Raw genomic sequence first — 20,472 nt, 5'->3', positions numbered from 1 at the left:
TGGAGGAAGTGATTTCAATGTTCAAGTCTTAAAATAAGTAGCAATCAGCGTCGGTGTGGGTCAGATAAATAGAGGCATCAGAATGTAGAAACGTAAGCATATCAATGTAAAAAAGTTTTCTCCTTTCATTTTCTTTCTGCTACAGGATAGGATAGCATCCAGAGTAACTTCAAGACTGTCATATGAACAGTTTAACTAATTATTCCATTTCAAGGTTATAAATTCCCTCATACAAAATCATTTTAACATGGAATAATAATTTCTTCCTTCTGAAATACAGTAGTCTTCTCATACACATTTGCTTCCTAACTCAAGAGTCTCACAGAAGCCAAGCAACGTGCCTTATACACATCCAAAACATCTTAAGAGAATGTGTGGAAAAAACACTGACATCTTCTCTATGAGTTAGAAACACACACGAACTGAAAGTTTGTGCCCTGCACAAAGACATGATGTTGCCAGTCAGACCTGGAATTAAGTCTTCTAGCACCTTTTACATTTTCCCTTGAATCCCTAGTGTATTGACTTTGAAAACAAGTCCAGTTAGATGAACCTTCCATACTGAAAAGTCCAGAGAAATAAGAGCAGAACAAGCCACCTCGTACTTAAAATATCAATGTAAGAGTATATAGTATCTAGTAAGCTAAGAAATGTTACAAGTCTGTATTTCAGTTTCCTCTTATTTCCTAAAAAATAAAATAGCTCTAAATATAATAAAATATCTCATAAATATATGAGTTTTAAATAGAAAACTCATTATGTTTAAGATAAAACCTAGATATAAAGTTTTTGCAGGAAGGATTGTCTACAAATCTGATGTTATAGGTAGAAAAGCTGAGCATTATCTTTTACGATCAAACAGCAGAAATGAGATGTTTACTGGCTGTGAATTAGACACTTAACTTTTTCCCGATAAAAATTAAGATATAAATAAATCCACAATGTACCAAAGGAAAAGAATATTAAGAAGTTCCAACTTTATGAGCTATTTTGAGGTAATACAGTTGTCCTCTTTCCCTACTCTGCAATATAATGGGAATTCTCTCCTCTGGTTCTTTGAAACTCAGAGGTTAAACACCCACTTGCTCATTCCTACATTTGCCTTGGCCTTTAAGTTCTTTGCAGACAAACAGCCGCAGTAAGCATTAAAACGGGTTGTGCTAGAAGGAATGCATAGCTACATTTTCTCTCCTGTTGCATGATGCCTAACCCAGTGACAGAATTCTCAAAAATCATCACACGCTATGTTGAGAAAAGGGATGCAAATCTTGTGCTCCTTTGCTACTTCTGTGCAAGTAAACAACAATGGCAAAACATACTTTACTTAATCTAAGATGGTAACATTTGTCAAATGAAATGAAACTTCAAACTTGTGTACAGCCCTCAAATAAACACTATTTTATCATCATCAGTAAGCACCACATTAAAGAGAGTGTCAAATTTATGACTTTCCCACCCCAAGATCCCAATGTTACTAGTCCAGACACAAGAAAAAAATCATAGGTTATCAGTAGAATATGTGTAAATACTGTACCATGCAACCCTGCTTCGATCTACAATCACGATAAAAAGATTTTAAAATATACTTTCAATAACTAAACAAAGATGAGAGCTAAGTAAAAACTGTTTTTTTTTACTATTCTAAATCTCATCTACAAAAATAATATAACCTCAGAAAACCCAAGTAAATAGCAGGAGTAAAGACTTTGTGAATTTCCTGGAAAAATCTAGTATGAATTGAGGTTGACTACTTGGACAGCTACGGAGCAAGCTGGACAAGCCACGTGAAGCTGGAAAAGGGAACTAGAACAAACAGTCATTTTTCAGGGAAGAAGCACTGAAGAGAATAACTGTAATCTGAACAACATTAACATACCTGGATTGGTTCTTGTTGCTTAAAAACAGGACCAAGATCAGGCAGAATGAGCCTGATGTATTCTTCTTTGGTGCATTCCTCAGCAATGAGTAGAACGTTCGGCAAGACAAAGGGTACCATATCAGGATTCACAAACTCGGAGGTCAAGCAAGGCAAAATTCGCTGAATTATAACACGCTGAGAGAGAAAAACAAGCATGCACCACATTACACCATGATGCTACTGTGCCAGCTCAACAGCTTTTGCATTAATCTGATATTAACAAAACAGATAAAACTTTCAATTTTGATCTTACTTTCACCATATGTTTAAGCTAATTTACACTGTTCTACTTTTCTTACTTGTCTCTGCTTGCACTCAAGACACAATCTGAGACTACAACAGCTAGGAAGGTCAGTAAAAACTTAATAACTGTACAGAAAATAGGACTTTAAGTCACTTATATGAATTATGAAAACTTCATTCTACATCTTTCCTTCAGGAAAAAATTAAAAAGTTTTATCACCCAAGACCTCAGCCTTTCACTACCTCACAACCCACTGAACAAACTCATAAACCTGAAACTCATCTCCCTGAACTCATCTCCCTGAAAACTCCAAGTACATTCTCTAAGTGGGATTCAGCTGACAAAACACAAAATTACACTGTGGATGCCTAGGGCAGAGACAGGCAAGCTTAAATGCTTTAAAAATCATTTAAGAGCAAGGACACAGTCCATCTCCATAATAACATTTTACAGACAGAAAAACATGAATGCCCTAAAGACTATTTGTGGCTGTCTGAAGTTAGCTGAAATACATCCCATCTATGCCCAAATTCAAATATCAAGAATTTCTGATCAAAAGAAATAGTTACTCAATTAAAAAGATGACAATGTTAAATCTGAATTTTACACTGTGTTGTTCAAAATTCAATTAAAAAGAAAGAAGTTTAATGCAATGATTGAAAAGCTCATCTATTCTACCATGCATTAACCTAACACTACTTCTAAATCACATACGCAGAATTTCTTATATAAATATGAGAATATGACAAGAAGAAAAAGTCAGTCTAGACACAGTGTCTAGCACTACATAGGAGAAATGTGGAAAGACAGACATTAGCTTTTGAGGTTTCTGGGTCCTGCTAGCACAAGAAAGCATTTAGCCTTCTGAGGGAAGGATACTTTGCATCCTTCAACATTAAAGTACTACCTTGTTATAAAGAAGTTGAAACAATCCTATAAACAAACTGGGAGAAAATAGGGCAAGATGATTTCAAAGAGCTAATGATAGTGTCTAGAAAAAAAGGGAAAGCCTTGTAAGTGCAGAGGAGATAATTCCCTTTTAAAGTGAGATGAACTACATAGAGGATATATAAACAATAATTTCATAGATGAACTAATAGCACATTTTACCATTTCCTGTTTCCTGATTTATCAACAGCTGAAGAAAATCTACACGTTATTTTCCAACCTTCCTTTCTTTCCTGCTACTCTATTCTGACAATATTGTGGCAGTTTACTATGTTAGATACAATGCTACATAAAGTCAGAATTCTAACACTAAGAATGTTAATAGTTTTGTATGCATTTTTAAATGATTTCAATAAGTCATACTTACATACCTTAGGCAGCTTTGGGAGAACCTTTGGTAGTCCTTTAAAAAACTGTGATTTCTGAAGGTTATCTCTTTGAAATAATGAATCAAAATACTGAAGAGTCATTGCTCCTACATCATCAAAGAATGGTATCTAAAAATAAGATCAACGCCATTAGAAAGCTTACTCACACTCACATAATTGTATGCTTACCCTCTCAATGTACTATAGTAAACTTCTACAATGAAGTGTCTGCAACCAACAGTTAGAAAAGTAAATATTTACATACTGAGTAGTATAATACTCACAGACAAAGGTTGATCATTAAGACAATTTTCCTAGCTTTTAAATAAGTATCTAAATTAACTTATCATAAAAGAAATATTTTTTTTTATTTACAAAAAGAAAAAAAGAGAAGTAAAAACACAAACTAAAAGTTCTCTAGGAGTAAATATGCTATTTAATATCACAAAGGCCACCTAAAAGCCTTCTGGGTCTAAGTACCATCCCCAGAATATTATAATGTTTCAATAAGAATTTATATGCAATAGATATCTGATTACACAGATTTATGTTTGGTGTTCATATCAGCTTATAAAAAGCTAGAATGGATAGGATACACATGATTTCCCATGTTTGCATCACTTCAGCTGCAGCTCTAGCTGTCAGAAAAGAGGGTCTGCCTTCTTAAATTTTGTGTAATAATGTAGTTTTGTGTATATACATAGACCAGGCTTATGAACAGGACATTAACAAACATGACTGGATCATCCTATTGCCTTGGTAAATCATTAATACTGACATAGCTGCTTCATCATTAATGGAAGGCTGATAGAAATGCATGATGAGGACAGGACTGTTTTTATCTAAAATCCACCCCTGAATATTCAGCTTTCAGCTAGCAGTTGAACGAAAAGAATAGACGAGTGTCTATCTCAAACCTACAGACACTGTAACACGTTTGAAAACCTGCATGAGTAAGAGTCCTCCTCCTTTCTGCTAGTTCTCGAGGAAGGATATATCAAACTTTATGGTCTTGCAGTGGTTAGAGAGAGAGCTCAGTCTCTCTGACTGTAGATACCTGTTTTCAGTTGAAAAATTTGTGCAAAATGAAAGCATATACAAACATATAGAGAAGTTGTGCTGTCAGGCAAAAAAAGAAAAGTTGACAGGAGTAGAGCAGTAAAGACAACAACAAAATTTACCTACTTCAGGCTAGTCTGCACTATAAGACTTAAATTCTGTATTCCATATCATGCATGAAGAGAAGTCTTAAAGACTGTGGAGCTCTACATAGGCTAACTTAACCTCACTAAAAACAGCAAGATAAATTTTCCCATGCAAAGCTCCATATTAGCTTGCACCATGCTGGCCTTAATTAACTGTTTAACTCACATTTGTTACAGTATATATTTAGCCCTAATATCTCTATCCTACAATTCAGAAAATCAATAAAGTAGTGTTGTATTGAATGATTACTCTAAATTCTGTTTCAGCACACACTCCTTTCATATTAAATGTTAGTGTAAGAACAATACTTGCCACCAGCTAACAGCATTATTTTCAAAGTTAGATGTTTTTTTAAAAAGATTTCAGCCAAAAAGATTAACAGGGAAAAAAAACACTTCAGAACAGCTCTATTATTTCCATAAATTAAACATTGTTTTCCCTTTTTCCTTTAGCTACCATATTTTCCATGAACTGACCTTAGTCATTTGATCTGCATCTGGTCTGACTGCTGGAGCTACATTTAAGAGTAGCTTTACATGTTCACGCACCTCCTCTGGTATATTCTGGAGAGTACTGGAGCTTAAACGGCTCAGCTGCATAGAAATTTAAGCATATGTACCATGAAATCAGAAAATCTTGTATACAACTACTTCCAGTATACACTAGCACTACAATTTGTTTCTCATACTGGCTTCTTAAACCAAACATTTGATACCATTCCCTTCTCGCCTTTCACAACCCATTTGCTCCTGATCCCTCATAGTTTTCCTTCTGCTTCCCAACAGCCCACCCGTGTCCAGTCACATTCTCCTGTTCCCAGCTTCTAATTGTGTTCAGGTTATTGAATAACAAAAAAATCAGTATTTTTAAAGAAGTATGCGTTATTATCTGAGATCTTGTTTAGATACATAAAAATACATCTGGTTAAGGCAATAGGCACCCAAAGAAGCTGCAACAAAAGAAACTTGCGCATGACCATATTACACCAATTGTTCCAATTAACTTCATCTGTGAATATACTCATAGTCCACAAAGAATGTGAAATAGCTGGTAACTGAATGGCTGCCAATTGATCAAATCACTCTAAACTCCACAATCTCCACCAGTCCTATGCTGGTCATACTTGTCTTGTGTTTGGGACTATTTGCCCTAACAGGTAAAGCATTTATCCCATAAAACCAGCATTCAACATAGTTATAGAGAAATCAGCTGAAAAACAAATCCTCCAGCTGATAAAGTTAGTACATAAATTTATCTACACATACTTCATTTTCCATATTTTGCTTAGGACATTTTAACTTGTGTCTAAAATATTTAAATTTGTTCAAAAAAAAATGACTTTTCAAACTTGAAAATAAATGTATAATATTCATAAATAGATACCTGATCAAGTTGTCTACTAAAACTTTTATAAATATCCTGTTTGTTGACCTCAAAAATTGGTTTCCCTTTATTAAACACTGCATACATAACAGCTCCTAGAGAGTACATATCACTTGCTGTCTCACAGCTCACAGAGAGAATGTATTCTGGTGCCAGATATTCAGGATTTGGAAGACACAAAGATGGCAAGTTTGGATCCCATTCCTTACAAGGGAACTTGGGCTATAAGAGAAACCAAAAAAAAAAAGAACTTATTATGGATTTAAAAAAACTAACATGAGTTTTGAGTAGCAGCAAAAAATAAAGTTTTAATCCCTTCAAACCATGAAACAGAAATGGAGTAAAGCAGAACTGTTAAAAATCAATGGCTGTAAATCAGAGTGATCAGTTCATGCAGTAAAATCTGGACATTAAAATTAAGAACTGTAACGCAAATGTAAACGCACTGCTGTAAGGAGAGAAACATGAACTATGATAGAAATTAGTTTGAGGACGTAACAACAAAGCACTGAAAGGACATAAGAGAATAATGCACAGCTATGCATGTCATTGAACATGCAGGTTAGCAGAATCACATGCACTTTCAGCCTTTGTCTGAAACTATCACTAGCCTATTGCGAGCCTACTGAGCAAGTCAGGCTTTTTCTCTGATGATCAAAGGCAGAACTTCAACACAGACCTGTGCCATGTATTCAGACTTTCTGCCAACAAAATACAGATGTGAATATTACATAAATGTATTGAAATGCAAGCTCAAGAAATTGGTTTCAGACAAAGATCCGAATATAAAATGTACTAGTAAATAAAGATATAAAGATGGATGTAGTACCTCCTGTTCAGATGGATTTGTTGACTGGATACAAAAATCAAAGCCTGTAATTTTCCACGCTCCACTTTTATTCAAAATTATATTTTCAGGAGTAATATTTCCATGGACCATTTTCACACTGCTATGCAAAAAGGACAAGCCTTCAGAAACCTGTTAATAAAAAATTTCAGGTTAAATATTTCCTAAGATGGATGGTACAACATCTACAAAAATTTCTGTCATATCTATGGTCTTATTTCCTCTGGTCATGGTATACTAACACATTAACTAACACATTAATAAGAAGCCATTTCTCATCACTGATTTTGGGCTATGTTTTAAAAATTATGTAGGAAAGAAATTAAATACAGATATGGGTAAGCAGCAGGTGAAATTACTAACATTGATTAACTACCAAAGCAAAAGAACAAAAATGTTTTTTGACGTTGAACAAAATTTCCACCAAATAAAATCTGGAAGCCATTGTTCCTCCATAGAAGATAAAGAAAAGATTCGTGTACAGGAGAGACAGTTGTAGAACTGACATTCATACAGAATATAAAAATTAATTCATTTCTTAATTTTCCATATCAGAGTAACCAAAAATAGCAGCAACTTACAGAGCTTCCAGTATTCACTTTCTCTTATATTTACAATGTTCAGGTCACTATCATCTTTCTCTTAACAATTATTTAATTTACTATACACAAACATGGCATTCATAAAACAACTACTAATAATAATAGCACATGAAAATAATAAAAATGTCACACCTGAAGCAGACCATATTTAGTCTCCACATCATAAAGCTTGTATTCTTTAATGTCAGATGGTACAGGAGAAGGTAGGTTGTCCCAGCTGCCAAGAACATTAGCTAAACTTGCACACACTGGTTCTGTACAAAAAGCCAAGCAATCTCTATAGAGAAAATAGATTAAAAAAATATTGCTTATAAATAATGTAATACAACACATCTTGGCCTGGAGCAACCATGAAGGCATAGTATTATACATTAGCAGAGACTCCATGTTAACCTAAAAACATATTTTATTTCAGGCTTCTAATCATTAAATAAGGGATTTTATATATGCATTTATCTATGTGAAATGAAAAAAATATTATCGTATAGAAATTAGCTTAAGTCACTGTATTCTCTAACATCAACATATATCACTCACTGTGCACACAGCACTTTACTAAAGTTTTAAGAAAACTATACTTTCTCCTGCCCTGATCCAAGAAAAGCAAATATTTCTTACTACCATTAAACCCTGTAAAATCAGGCTGTTAGCTTTGCCTAAAATTGATATGCTCCTTGACTGAAGCAATGCTTAATGTAGTCAGACAGTAATCAGAGACGCACACAACTACGCTTGTTGTCTGAACTGTTTCTCTAGTTAATTTATCTACTGCTTTATTCCTGTATGATAGGTCTTTTTAACATATCTGTGGTAGCACTGTTTAAAAAGCACAGATGAAGCACAAAGAGCAGAGTGGTTGTAACACTGTGATCCAGAAAGTCAAATTTTGAAGTCCTGAAAACAGCACACATCACAGTTTCACAAACTTCATCTGTAAAAAGACCAACTTGTCTTATACATTCCCAGACCTCACCCTCTTCTGAACAATACTGGAAGCTATAGTCTGTGTGGATGGTAGCATATATATCCAGTCTAAGGATGAATATTTTTCATGCAAACACATTGTGTTCAAACACTGCACCAGCATGAACACAGAAAACAAAGACTGAATAACACAAGATATTTTTGTGAGTAATAAAGCTGCTGGCAAGAAGGCAGACGCCTAACCTTTTGTTTATTCCTTAAAAACAATCACAGAAGACAAAATGTTTCAGCATGAATCTATCACAAAATTTTTATATATCTCAGTAGATTAACACACTGGCTCTTTGAGCTAAAAGAAGGTTGACGAAACATGCAACACTCTCATTACTCATCCAGACTAAGAGTGACTTTAGTTTTTCCTGATGCCTTCTTGAAGGAAAAAAGAAAATCAAAATTCACTGGTCCGTAAGCCTCACCTAAACTGACTGAACTGTAATTGCTCCACCACCTTCACACCATTCTGTACACAACATCTCCTCCACTTCTCTGTTAACACAGCTAGTGCTACAAGCCTCATTTTTTGATCAATCACCAGGAGGAATCAAAGCACAGAAAGACAAAGATTTCATTTTTTATCTTATTTCAGCTTTACTGTGGAGCTTCTCCGTTTAGTTATGGTTAAGGCACTGATGGCAGAAAATACTTACAAAACAGTTATTCGGTATTTTGACAACATAAACACTCCAATTGTGGCTGGTTTTTTTTTTTGAGGGAATAGAAAGATGTTTGGTTTTTACTTCAGGAGTTAATTAAATAAGGTACCACATCAGAATTATGGAAGGATGGGGCAAATCTAATTTAAGCAATTTAATACTGTTATCTGCCATGCAGTGCATCCTCTTTACCAGTTCCCTGAATAATATCAAAATGACATTCTGAGTAACAAAATAAAAAGAAGATAAGTTATAAAGAAAAGTAATGGCCAAACACACATATGCTTTGGGAAAAACTACAAGAGATGGAGTGTCTATGAAATTAAATATCTGGGAACCCTTCATTCTTTGTGAATGGTTTTACAATTTGGCTTTTTCATGCTTTTCTGCTACTGGAAACCAAAACAAGCTGTAAGAAAATATATGTTATATTAAATGTTTAGTATAAATAAAAATATATATTGTATACATTATATAAATGCATGTAGAATTTATATCTAACAAAATATTTATAATCAACATAATTATGTTGAATACCAATTATATGAAACAGAAGCTAGCTACATACTGGGATCAAAATGGCATGGCTTGGAAACATCTACTTGGTGCAGATACACCAAAAGCATTCTTTTGCACCACACCACAAAAAAAGAATAAATTGTGCAAGCAGTTCAGCACAACTGTATGTTACTTTGGATCCACCGAAAAAAGACCAGCTCAGAAGGAGCCCCCCTATAGTTATCTTCAAAAAATAAGCAATCTGCAAGCACCTTCTTCTAGTCTAAAAAAATTGTCAGTCTTACAGTACACTTATACAGGGATATATACACAGTCTAAGCAAGTTTTCCTTTCATGATCCCCACAAATCTGGCATAATGCCAGTTTCTGGCACAGCAAGCAGCTGAGCAGGTTTGCTCATAGTGATGCCCCTACAAAGAGCTTATTGAGTATGAACAGTATTCAGACCAAAGCACAGTGTTACTAAAAACTCATGAACAACAACTCTGACCGAACTGCAAGATCAATTTTACTCAAAAGGCTTAAATTGTCTGCAGGAAAAATACTAAAGCCTTCTTAACTCTCCAAGGTACGAATCTTACCATTGCCTGCTTAAGTGTAGAATTTAGGAAAAAATACAAGGTTTCTGGCTCAACTGAAACACCACGACAGTTTTAAGTGAAAACCTTGAGGTATATCCAGGGATATACAACTCACCTGCATAAACAGTGACTAAGACAACCCTAGGCCATTAAATTGGTTATGATAGTTTATATACTACTGTACAATATTGACAGTTGTCTTCAATTAGCAATCCACCTTAGACTTACACAAGGAGTTTTAGAACAGGAGGAAAGATATATATGAATATGCAGTTGCCATTTGATCCAATAAATCTTTCCCAAAGTAGGCAATGCAGAGATAAAGAAGTATTCCCATGGCTTTCTCAGCAACTAGAAACCGGTGTCTTTGGAAATGTGCAGGGTAACAAACAGAATAAAAGGTGGACAAGTTTGAAAGGTAATGTACATGAATCTTTATTAGACTCTACTTAGAAAAAACTTCCTTGGAAGAAGTTGAAAAGCTTCATGATCTTCCTCAGTAGGATCAGCTTTCTATTTTAACATGAAATCTTCATTTTATTTATCAGATTTTAGTGTGCTCTTATCACTGTAATTGAATAATAAAGGTGTAAAACTAACCCATTATTGTACCTAGTAACCAATCTTACATAAATCAACACTAAGAAAATACTAATTTGTCTCCCTCATTTGGTACCTGAGGGTCTTCTAAATGCATATGTGCCACAAAAATACAATTTGCCAACAGTCCCCAATCTCATAAATGGAAAACAATAAATGAACATTTTTTTAAAAGAAAACAAATTTAAAAGGCTCTTTAAAAGTGAAATTAATTGAACTCCTAAACGTCCTTGCTGTAATGGTCACGTGTAGTCCTTCAGCTGCAGCAGGACTTAGATCATGCAACAGATTATCAATTAGATTCACAGAAAGGATGCATGCTATGGCTTGGTGAATAAAGATTTGAGGATGGGGAGAATACCATTCTCACATGAGTAAGTATGAGTAACTTGAACCTCATCAGATGCAACTGCAAAACGTTCCAGACTTTTTATAATCAATAACAAAACAATAATTAAGGAAGTCTGTTCTCACCTTTACTATAGCTTACCTAGATTCTTCCAATGGATGTTGAACAGTAAGCAGTCGAGGGTGCCGAAGCCTTGTTAGCTGTTGAACACCTCGTTTTAAAGAGTCAATTATCTGATCCTTTTCAAATTTTTGATACTTGTCTATTAGCTTCTTATCAAACACAAAAACAGCCACTTCCTAGAAATAACCAATGAAATTCACTCAGTACATAACATATCCAAAAAATAAAACCTATATAAAATTAGGTACATGCATACTTTTTTAAAAATCAACAGTACACTCCCACCAGTGCAAGAAGCACTATAATATATATCTACAGCTACACACTGTCCTTACTCTGTCCCAGTCATTTTCATCATGACTGTATAGAATTTCTGGAATATGTTTTTTAAGAATTACTGCTCCAAACCTTATAAACTATTGCATAAACGACAATCATTTTCTACAGAATTATAGAACAGCAATAGAAGATAGAAACAAAGATAGAAATCAGCTTGATTTTTAGGTAGACAAAAGCATTTATATTAACTATAAATAAATATTCTGAGGGTACTCACTCATTTGGCATTAAGAGATGTTTCACTAAACTATACTCTTTCTCAAAGTTCTGTTCCAAACAAGTATGTTCCATATTGAAGTACACTTTCATAACAGAGAACTTGTGGTGATGGAATAACATCTGAGAGATCAATTAACTTGATCATTCTCATGATAGTACAGGCCTGGGGCCCCCAGTACAGGAAGGACGTGGAGCTCTTGGAGTGGGTCCAGAGGAGGGCCATTAAGATTATCAGAGGGCTGGAGCACCTCTACTAGAAAGTTGAGGGAACTGGGCTTGTTTAGCATGGAGAAGAGAAGGCTCCGGGGAGACCTCATTGTGGCCTTCCAGTACTTGACGGGAGCGTATAAACAGGAGGGGAAATGGCTGTTTACGAGGGTGGATAGTGACAGGACAAGGGGGAATGGTTTTAAACTGAGACAGGGGAGGTTTAGGTTGGATATCAGGAGGAAGTTTTTCACCCAGAGGGTGGTGAAGCACTGGAACAGGTTGCCCAAAGAGGTAGTGGATGCCCCATCCCTGCAGGCATTCAAGGCCAGGCTGGATGTGGCTCTGGGCAGCCTGGTCTGGTTGTTGGCGACCCTGCATATAGCAGGGAGGTTGAAATTAGGTGATCATTGCGGTCCTTTTCAACCCAGGCCATTCTATGATTCTATGGTAATACATTAAGCATAACAAAAAATTCCTGAATGTGTAAAATCAGTCCCAGAAATGTAGTAAATGTTAAAAGAGAGGAAATAGATTTTCCAATGAACCTCTGCAAATGGAGTGGGAGAGAAAACTAAGGAATTTAAATGAAACTTCAAAAATTACAGAGGTGGACGTGAAATTCAAAAAAAAAACAACAGCTGGACATATCCATCATGGAAGTTACTAAAGACAGATAAATCAGTTGGAAAGAAAGTACACTTGCACCCATACTTAACTAGCCAAACACCCTACAAACATAAAAAAGTATTTCCCAAATCTTAAGAAAGCAGGTAGTAATAGTGAAAAGTCAAAATTAGAAAGCAAGCCCTACTCTATTCTCAAGTGAAAAGAAAAAAAAAGTTGCTGATTTCTATCAACAAAGGCCATGACCAAGAGAAAGAAAATAAATAGTGCAACCACACTTGCTGATTCTCAGTAACCTGTGCTCCATCGCTTCCATTCTAAGCTCCTGATGTACTCTGCTTCCAACAACAGAAGGCAACTAGGCCACCTAGACATGTAATGCTTTCTTTTTCACCACTGAGAGGAAGGCAAGCCACACAAAGACTGCAGAAACACTGAGTATGTGTGTTGCTAAAGATGCAAACACAACTATAAGGCATTTCTAAATAAAAACTCTTAGGAGCTGTGAAAATGTAATGATGCAACAGCATCAATCTGTCCTCTCTATTTCACTGCATGTTGAGGAAAGATGTTAACAATATAAAAAACAACCAAGCACTGTAGTGGTGGACATCAGAGAAACTCAATCACTCCTTTCAGGAGATTTAGAACAGTGTACAGTAGTGACAGCAGAGATCTAGCACAGGACAATAAGGAAGGAAGAAAAACCCACAGAATGCTGAATGACAGCTGTCTGCCATCCACCCTATGATTTGAATGATGTGGTGCTCTTGTGCAAAATTTAACGTGATCATGTTGTTAAAGACTAAGCTGTAAACAAAATCAAAGGAGCTCTTGATTTTAGAAATTTTGTTTGCTTTGCCTTTTATATTTCTTCTCTATTTTACCCAAATGCACTCACTTTTTTTTTAATGAATAATCAAATGCCACTCAATATGAACATACATGATGTTTTACCAAAGCCTCCCACTGTGCAAAACAAAATAGTCTCTGAATTAAAATACTGCAAAGCATTCCAGTATTATGCTGGTCTTTTGCCAGAAAAGATTTTCCTACTAGCTTTTTTTTTTCTCTTTTTTTTTTTTAAGAAGTTAGACAATGTTTCTCTACAACCTTAACTCTACTTCCCATCAGGTTGTTTCAGTCACAAAGTATACAACATTACCATTTAACATCTGAAATGAATTTGCCCTCCAAGTTTAAACAACAGAAAGCTTCAATTACAAAATACTATAGCTGAAATCCAGAAAGCTGATTTTACTATGACAATAAAAACTAACCATGACTACAATAGCCCCGAAGTGGGAGCCACTATCTCCTTCATTCTACTACTTTTTACTATCAAGCCACCACGAACATCCTGAAGTAACTTTACCCTGCGTATTTCCTTCTGATTGCTCTACTTGGAAAAAAAGGTGCCAGATTATGCCAGAAGAACATCAGCACTTTCAGATTACGTAAGCAAATCCACAATGGGCAGAAACAAATACTATAAAATTAGCAATGTGTTGCTTCATGTAACATGCTGTATAACTGAAAGGTAAAACAAGAAAGACTCAAAAATATTTCAAATAAACAGCAAACATCACCAAACACAAGCACACAAGAAAGTAATTTCCTCACATTCTGTTCGGTTATTATTCAGTCACCTATAAAGTAAGCAAGAATAGATGAGACATTTAAAATATATATATATATATGTATATATATATATTTGAAATAAAAGAATACTATCATACTTATCTGCCGTCACTGGAGATTGAAGCTTTGAATTTTTGCATATGTCATAGAATTAAAATAAGAATCAAATTAATTCACATTTGAAATTTTAACTTCAGTTGCTGACTTCCATTTGTTCTGGGAAACAAACTGCTGATGCAAACTCCTATTTAGCTATTTTATATGGCTACAATGACTTAAATTACCACTTGTGTTGTAAAATAACAAGAAGGGCAATTAAGCCTTACATCCTCTTTGTTTAATCACTACACACATTTATTGTAAACAAGCAAACATGCTAAGTGCTCGTAGCTCCAAGTTAGATACACACGTTTGCAACACAGGAATTGCATGCAGCTCATGACAGAAGGGACTGCAACCACTTGGAGTACGACAGCCACCTCCTCTAGTGCCCAACCAACCTTCTAAAGGCCCATGCAAAAGAAATACGAAGTAATGCTAAAGAACAGACCCAGCAGAACAGAGTGTTTTGTCCTGATGTCTTTCGCAATATTAAACTGAATGTTGACATGATGTTACCTACCTGGCAATATTAATAATGAATGGTAATTGCCAGCTAAAATTTTCTGCAATATAACTGTTGCTGTCCCTTTAATGACTGACAATGGTATACAAATGTACAGGTGTTAGTCAAGGTTTACAGAGAGAATGCAGGTTCAAATATGGTAACATCTGAACTAACACCCTTTAAAATCAACAGTCAGACACCCATTCAAAGGCTTGGAAAATAGACACACAACCTGTTCACAGGAATGGATTTCCATACATTCTGTCAGTTGAGCAGAGTGAAAGAAATTACAAAACTCCACACCCTCAAAGCTATGCCCACTACAGGTTACTTGCTTATGGAAGATGGAGATTGTATAAAACCTATCAAAACTTTCAATATTGTTACTGTAGTGCATGACTGAGTAACACCAAAAACCAACACAAAACAAACACAAATTCAGCACTGAATTTGATAAATTCAGTAAATATTATGAGTAAAATCCTGTCATGGCTAGACAGATGCATGAGAAACATGGTACAACATATGATGAACATTATGCAGATTCTAACACAGATCACACAGTTCCCACACAGCATTTATTCTGCATACTATACTTCTCCACTAGCTACCGTCTGACAGGCTGTATACATGCTTACTGAAGTAAGTTACTCTGACCATTTCTTTTGGCACATTTACAGCAAGCTGATTCATTCTACAAGTGACTTCATATTACTTCAGCATCAAGTTTAACTGCATCTTCCACTTAATCAAAGAATATTCTCTTTTCTCGCCAAGTTTTAAAAAGATATTTCACATTTCTCCCAATCAATAAAATCATGTTCTATAACACCAGCTTTAAAACTCTGTTTCACATAAATTCATAGAATTGATTGAGTTGGAAGTGACCTTAAAGATCATCTAGTTCCAATCTTCCTTCCCCTTGCAGGGATGCTACACACCAGACCAGGCTGCCCAGAGCTCCAACCAACCTGGCCTCAAATGCCTCCAAGGATGGGACATTCACAATTTCCCTGGGCAGCCAGAGCCTCACCATCCTCTGAGTGAAAGATACCTGCCACTATCTAATCTCAGTATCTCCTCTTTTATTTTAAAACCATTCCCCCTAGTCCCATCACTATCAGACTGTGATAAAAAGAGGGGAGACCGACTTATAAAGTTCATTTTAAGTATTAGAAGACCAAAATGAGCTAACCCTGGAGTTTTCCCCAAGCTGAACAAGCCCAGATCCCTCAAACTTTCTTCACAGGAGAGGTGCTCCAGCCCTCTGATCGTCTTTGTGGCTCTCTTCTGGACCCGTTCTAACAGCTCCACATCTTTCTTGTGCTGGGGGTCCCAGGCCTGGACACAGCACTCCAGATAGGGCCACACAAGGGCACAATAGAGGGGAACAATTCCTTCCCTTGCCCTGCTCGCCACCCTTCTTTTGATGCAGTCTAGGACACTGTTGGCTTTCTGGGCTGAAAGCATGCACTGCTGGCTCATGTCTAGCTTTCTGTCCACAAGAACCCCAAGTCCTTCTCCACAGGGCTGCTCTCAAGGAGTTCTTCTTTTCTGTAGTTGTGACTGGGATTGTCCCAGTCCATGTGCAACACCTTGCACTTGGCCTTGTTAAACTTCATTAGGCTCACGTGGACCCACAGACCTCTCTGGAAGACATCCTTTCCTTCTGTTGTATCAACTACACCACTCAGCATGGTGTTTCACCCCCAACTTGCTGAAGGTGCAATCAATCCCACCATCTCTGTCATTACTAAAGTTAAACCTTCTTCCAAAGTCAGTCCCACTTTTATCAATACATGCTGCTTCAAGTGAAGCAAAAGTACATACACTAGTGCTCTAAACTGTAACACTTTAAGATAGAGTTACTTCTCCGGCAACAATACTGGTCTGAAAGTTGCACAATTACGGCAGAATTCTCTTCCTCCACACCCGCCTCCAGCATGCAATGCCTTTCTGCCAATGTATCTCATTTCTTAATAAAGTCTAACCCTTCCATTCATGTGTCAAAGCTGAACAAAAAAAATCACAGCCTGTTTTGCTGAGATCAAATAATGGCACGGTTCATGACCTTTTAAAACTGTAAAAAGCCAGTATAATCGTGCCCCAAAACTGCAAGGTAAACTAAGCTGGAGAAATGAACCGTGTTAAAACAAACAAACAAACCTCATCTTTCTTGTCAGGTCAGATAACTCAAATCAGTTCTTAATCTTGGTCTTGAGTTGTACGCTATGACTACAGAACCACCTTTTTCTCCAGCAGCAAAGCTCACTTAAGTAGCTGATAACATCATATTTAAATAATTTGAGGGTCTTCAATTCGTTTTTACACTCTTAGCATTTGTCTGCACAGCTGGATTTTCCTTCTGAATACCACGAAGCGATACCCACCAGTCTGTTATTTAACACTTAAAAACATAACTTGTTACTTGACAACTCACCTGCTTTGTCGATTTTTTAGTTCCATTAAATATCTTCCAGGCAAGACCGTTACCACCACTGGCAATATGTCGACCTACGTCAAATTCCCTGGTAACAGGATTTCCCATGACTGCACTGGTGACATCGGCTGTTACCTTTGTAACAGTGCTCTTCAACTTATTCAGCATGGACTCCATTGTGTCAACTGTACACCAACGTATTATCCTAAAAAGACAAGAAAAAAGCTTCATAGTCTTTTAGAAATTCTATAAACAAAGATAAATGTTGAAAATAATATTAAGGTCATCTGACCAAAGATCCGTAGAATACTGGAGGCCTGGGGCTGTATGTCCTTGCTATTCCTCCTCAGAAACTGCTGAATCTGTTGATGACTCTTCATAAGACCTATCAAAGCAACTGAGGACTGAAAAACTCAACCACTTATTGGAAAAAAAAGGTGACTGAATCAATTAGAGAATCTATAAATTGCTCCTGTGAAAGGAAAGGTTCACAACTTCTATATTAATATCTATCAACAGAACCAAAGGTGAATGAAACCAGAATCCATCAATTCAGTGTTTGTAGAATTAGACATTTTCAGAGGGAAAATATTGCTCAGCCCGGAGGGCCAGCAAAAGAATGATTTCTATTATGCAGAAGACAATTTTAAAAAAATCAAACTGTTTTTTCCCACATCATGACTAACAAAACACAAGCTCAAAATTCAGTACTTTAGCTATTAGAATTGCTGACATTATTTGTCTGACCTGAATATTCAGGAGGCGATCAGCTACTGTGAAAGTAGGAAACAAGAAACTGCCTTTTTATGCTTTTTTCAACAAAATTGTACAAGTTTATTAGCATAATCTTTGCAAATTTGAGAGCTAAACGACTGTGGCTCCTTACAGTTTATTTCACTTTCCTGGCCCTCTACTGTGTACTTACACAGTTTCTTAAGTTGACATGATTAGTTAAAAAAAAAAATCTGATTTCTCTTTTCTGCCAGAGAAAAGTTTGAAGGATATGCACATTTATACAATTGTCTCTCTGATAATGGATATATAAGAAAGAATGGAGACAAGAAAGAAATAGTGAAAGACAGGTATTCATCTTCTTCATTGGTATATGCACAGACAAAGAGAGAATGCAAAGAGAAATGATTTCCTGGAATTGGTATCATATGGCATATTTTGAAGAAATACTGAAGAATATTTCTTCATTCATCCTTTCATATAAGGTATGAAGAATACTAATGTCTTCAACTTGTAGAATAAACCTATGATAACACATTAGCAAATATGCTGAAACACAGCCTTATTTGTTATATACTCAATTTATTGGATTATAATTTATGCAAAATTACCCTGAAAAACAGAGAATGTCACTGCTAATCAAATGGAAGAGACCAGAGTCAGCTGTGATAAAGATGTTTTCCAAGTCATGGTAATGAGGACAAAATAAGCAGAAGACAGTTAATAGGTAATCCAGGGAGCACTGGGGCCAATCAGCCCCAATGTCCACCTGATGTATTTGAACAAACTAAAGCTTTTCCCACTGCTCAGGCATCACAGGGCATTGTTCTAAACAGATCTGGAGTCTAATCAGATATGCATTTATTATAATGTTTTCCATATTCAAGGCAGAGATGGAGCTTGTTTCTTCTCCATGGTTCCTCAGTCTCACAAATCTGTAGCAATTTATCTCTGGCATCTGTGTATTTCAGTCAAACTTGACTGAAATTGACCACACTATTCAGACATGCAATCTTTCTCCCCCTTTCCTAAAAGAAAAAATTAACACAGTAGGCAAATTTTCTCTTAAGAGAAGAAAAAAAAAGAGTAACTGAAGAATTCATTCCAGTGAAGATGTATTTTTAAGCAAATCTAGATCTTAGCCCAGTGCTGGAAGCATCACAGCTACGTTGCCCTATATTGATTACTGTTGCAGTTACATCCCATTTTCAGCATGACTCCACAGTGAAATGTAGAAACACACTCCTGCTGTGACTCAATAGATGTTTCTCCAACAGCCACGTCAGATGAGCAACACAACTTTGCACTTCTAAAGAGAGTACCAAAATCAAAAATTCAAGAAAATGTTCTCCATAAAAAAAGAGGTATTAGTATAAAAAAAGAAAGACATCAGCTGCACAGATCTCAATTTCACACTCAGCTTTAGAACAGGAAGTAGCAGTTACGGATCCATCAGGACCACTCAAGAGCAGAACTAGATATGATGCATATGCAGGATGAAGAAGGTCTTAATTATGGGGACTGGAAGCTTTAGATAATGAGGCACTGAGACTGAGTAGTCTAAGTCCAATGAGATAAGAATAATTATGAACTTGCTTGGTATGTATTGTTTTATTTAGAACATCTGGAAATAAACTATGGAAACACGGAATTCCTTTATTAAATTACACTACTATTTACAAGTGACATTTTAGAGCAATAAATCAACTTTATCAGTTATGCTATGGACAAACACATGCAATTCTTAACTGTGCAGCCCAAGATCAGTTATTAGACACTGTCCAATATTCCTTTATAAATGAGCTTTTTATTAACCTGATGAATAAGTGGAAATAAGGATCACAGAATATTCTGAACACAGTGGTAGGAATCTCTAGAACTTTTTCTGCAGCTATGTCACAGGACAAACTCTCTATATTAAAGAACTGTAAAATCAATCTTAATGAGTTTAAAATAACCAATCTCATCTACTTGCTGTTCAATTTTGTATTCTGTTTCATTCACTCCCTACTGACGAGTCTTCCATAGCATCAGTGCAATACATTCTTCTGTTGCAAAACTGGAGGGAAGTTCCACAGAATTAGTTGCAGAGAGAGGATGAAGAAAACATGTGCATGCGCATGCTCACATTCCTTTGTATAAACCTGAAAGAGAGCTACTCCAGCCAGACAGTGGAAAAAATGGTGCAGCATTCATTAATTCACAACTGCCCTCTACTGTGGGTGACAGATTAACTATAGTGAGAAGGCTAGAAAAGCCAGTAGGTGAGCATGCCCACAACATCCAGGTGTCTGAAGGGCCAGGATTTAAACAGCAATCCTAGCAGGCCCTGTCC

At 36.1% G+C, this 20,472-nt stretch overlaps 1 protein-coding gene across 1 annotated transcript in view; it reads right to left on the bottom strand.

Annotated features, from left to right (window-relative positions):
- Nucleotides 1-17,637, bottom strand: part of SCYL2 (SCY1 like pseudokinase 2) — a 31,763-nt gene extending 14,126 nt beyond the window's left edge. The window contains exons 1-8 of the mRNA XM_010709435.3: nucleotides 17,406-17,637; nucleotides 11,344-11,501; nucleotides 7,649-7,793; nucleotides 6,897-7,046; nucleotides 6,068-6,289; nucleotides 5,161-5,277; nucleotides 3,482-3,607; nucleotides 1,877-2,053 (exon numbers count right to left, since the gene is read on the bottom strand). Of these exons, the coding sequence (XP_010707737.2) occupies nucleotides 1,877-2,053; nucleotides 3,482-3,607; nucleotides 5,161-5,277; nucleotides 6,068-6,289; nucleotides 6,897-7,046; nucleotides 7,649-7,793; nucleotides 11,344-11,501; nucleotides 17,406-17,636 (1,326 nt within the window). The 5' untranslated portion in view covers nucleotide 17,637. The remainder of the gene's footprint in view (nucleotides 1-1,876; nucleotides 2,054-3,481; nucleotides 3,608-5,160; nucleotides 5,278-6,067; nucleotides 6,290-6,896; nucleotides 7,047-7,648; nucleotides 7,794-11,343; nucleotides 11,502-17,405) is intronic.
- Between the last annotated feature and the right edge of the window lie 2,835 nt (nucleotides 17,638-20,472).

Source organism: Meleagris gallopavo, chromosome 1 (assembly GCF_000146605.3).
Source record: "Meleagris gallopavo isolate NT-WF06-2002-E0010 breed Aviagen turkey brand Nicholas breeding stock chromosome 1, Turkey_5.1, whole genome shotgun sequence".
Taxonomy (NCBI): Eukaryota; Metazoa; Chordata; class Aves; order Galliformes; family Phasianidae; genus Meleagris; species Meleagris gallopavo.
The sequence above is the reverse complement of the archived record's forward strand: the minus strand, read 5'-3'. Positions and strand labels throughout refer to the sequence as shown.